Source organism: Eimeria mitis, genomic scaffold, assembly GCF_000499745.2.
Source record: "Eimeria mitis Houghton genomic scaffold, Emh_scaff4598, whole genome shotgun sequence".
NCBI lineage: Eukaryota > Apicomplexa > Conoidasida > Eucoccidiorida > Eimeriidae > Eimeria > Eimeria mitis.
In genome coordinates, this window is record NW_013572907.1 from 1,546 (window position 1) to 2,111 (window position 566).

The 566-nt window shown below is 56.9% G+C and overlaps 1 protein-coding gene across 1 annotated transcript in view; it reads right to left on the reverse strand.

Moving 5' to 3' along the window:
• The window catches only part of EMH_0076430 (uncharacterized protein), a gene marked incomplete at both ends in the record, with an annotated part of 699 nt that extends 433 nt beyond the window's left edge, over positions 1–266 (reverse strand). Inside the window, one exon of the mRNA XM_013499720.1 lies at positions 1–266. Coding sequence (XP_013355174.1) covers positions 1–266 — 266 coding nt within the window.
• Between the last annotated feature and the right edge of the window lie 300 nt (positions 267–566).

The window sequence follows — 566 nt, forward strand, 5'->3', positions numbered from 1 at the left end:
CTTGCGTTTCTTCTGCTGCCCCTCCGGCTCTCCTCTGCTGCAGCTTGTGTCTTCCTTCTGTTCTCGTTTTGTGTGTGCTGCTGCTGTTGCTGCTGCTGTTGCTGCTGCTGTTGCTGTTGCTGTTGTTTCTGCTGCTGCTGCATCTGCATCTGCTGCCGCCGCAGCAGCAGCAGCAACAGCAGCAGCAGTAGCAGCAGCACGACGACCACCGCCACCACCACCGCCAGCACCACCAGCAGCAGCACCACCAGCATCAGCAGCAGCATCAGCAGCATCAGCAGCAGCAGCAGCAGCAGCATTACCTTCTTCTTTTCTTCTCCCTAATCTCCTTTTATGTTCCTCAATAGAATAACAAAAAAAAACAAAACACAAACAACGCCACCCATAAGCTCGCTGAAGCCGACTCACTAAACCACCCGTCAAATGAATACCCTCCACCAACACCAAATCAGGGGGCCCCCTACGGGGGCCCCCCCGCTCAGGGGGCCCCCCCTGGGGGGCCCCTCGCTGTACCCTGTGAGGGGGCCCCATGAGTGAAACGATGAGGGGTTCGAGGATAAGGTTTT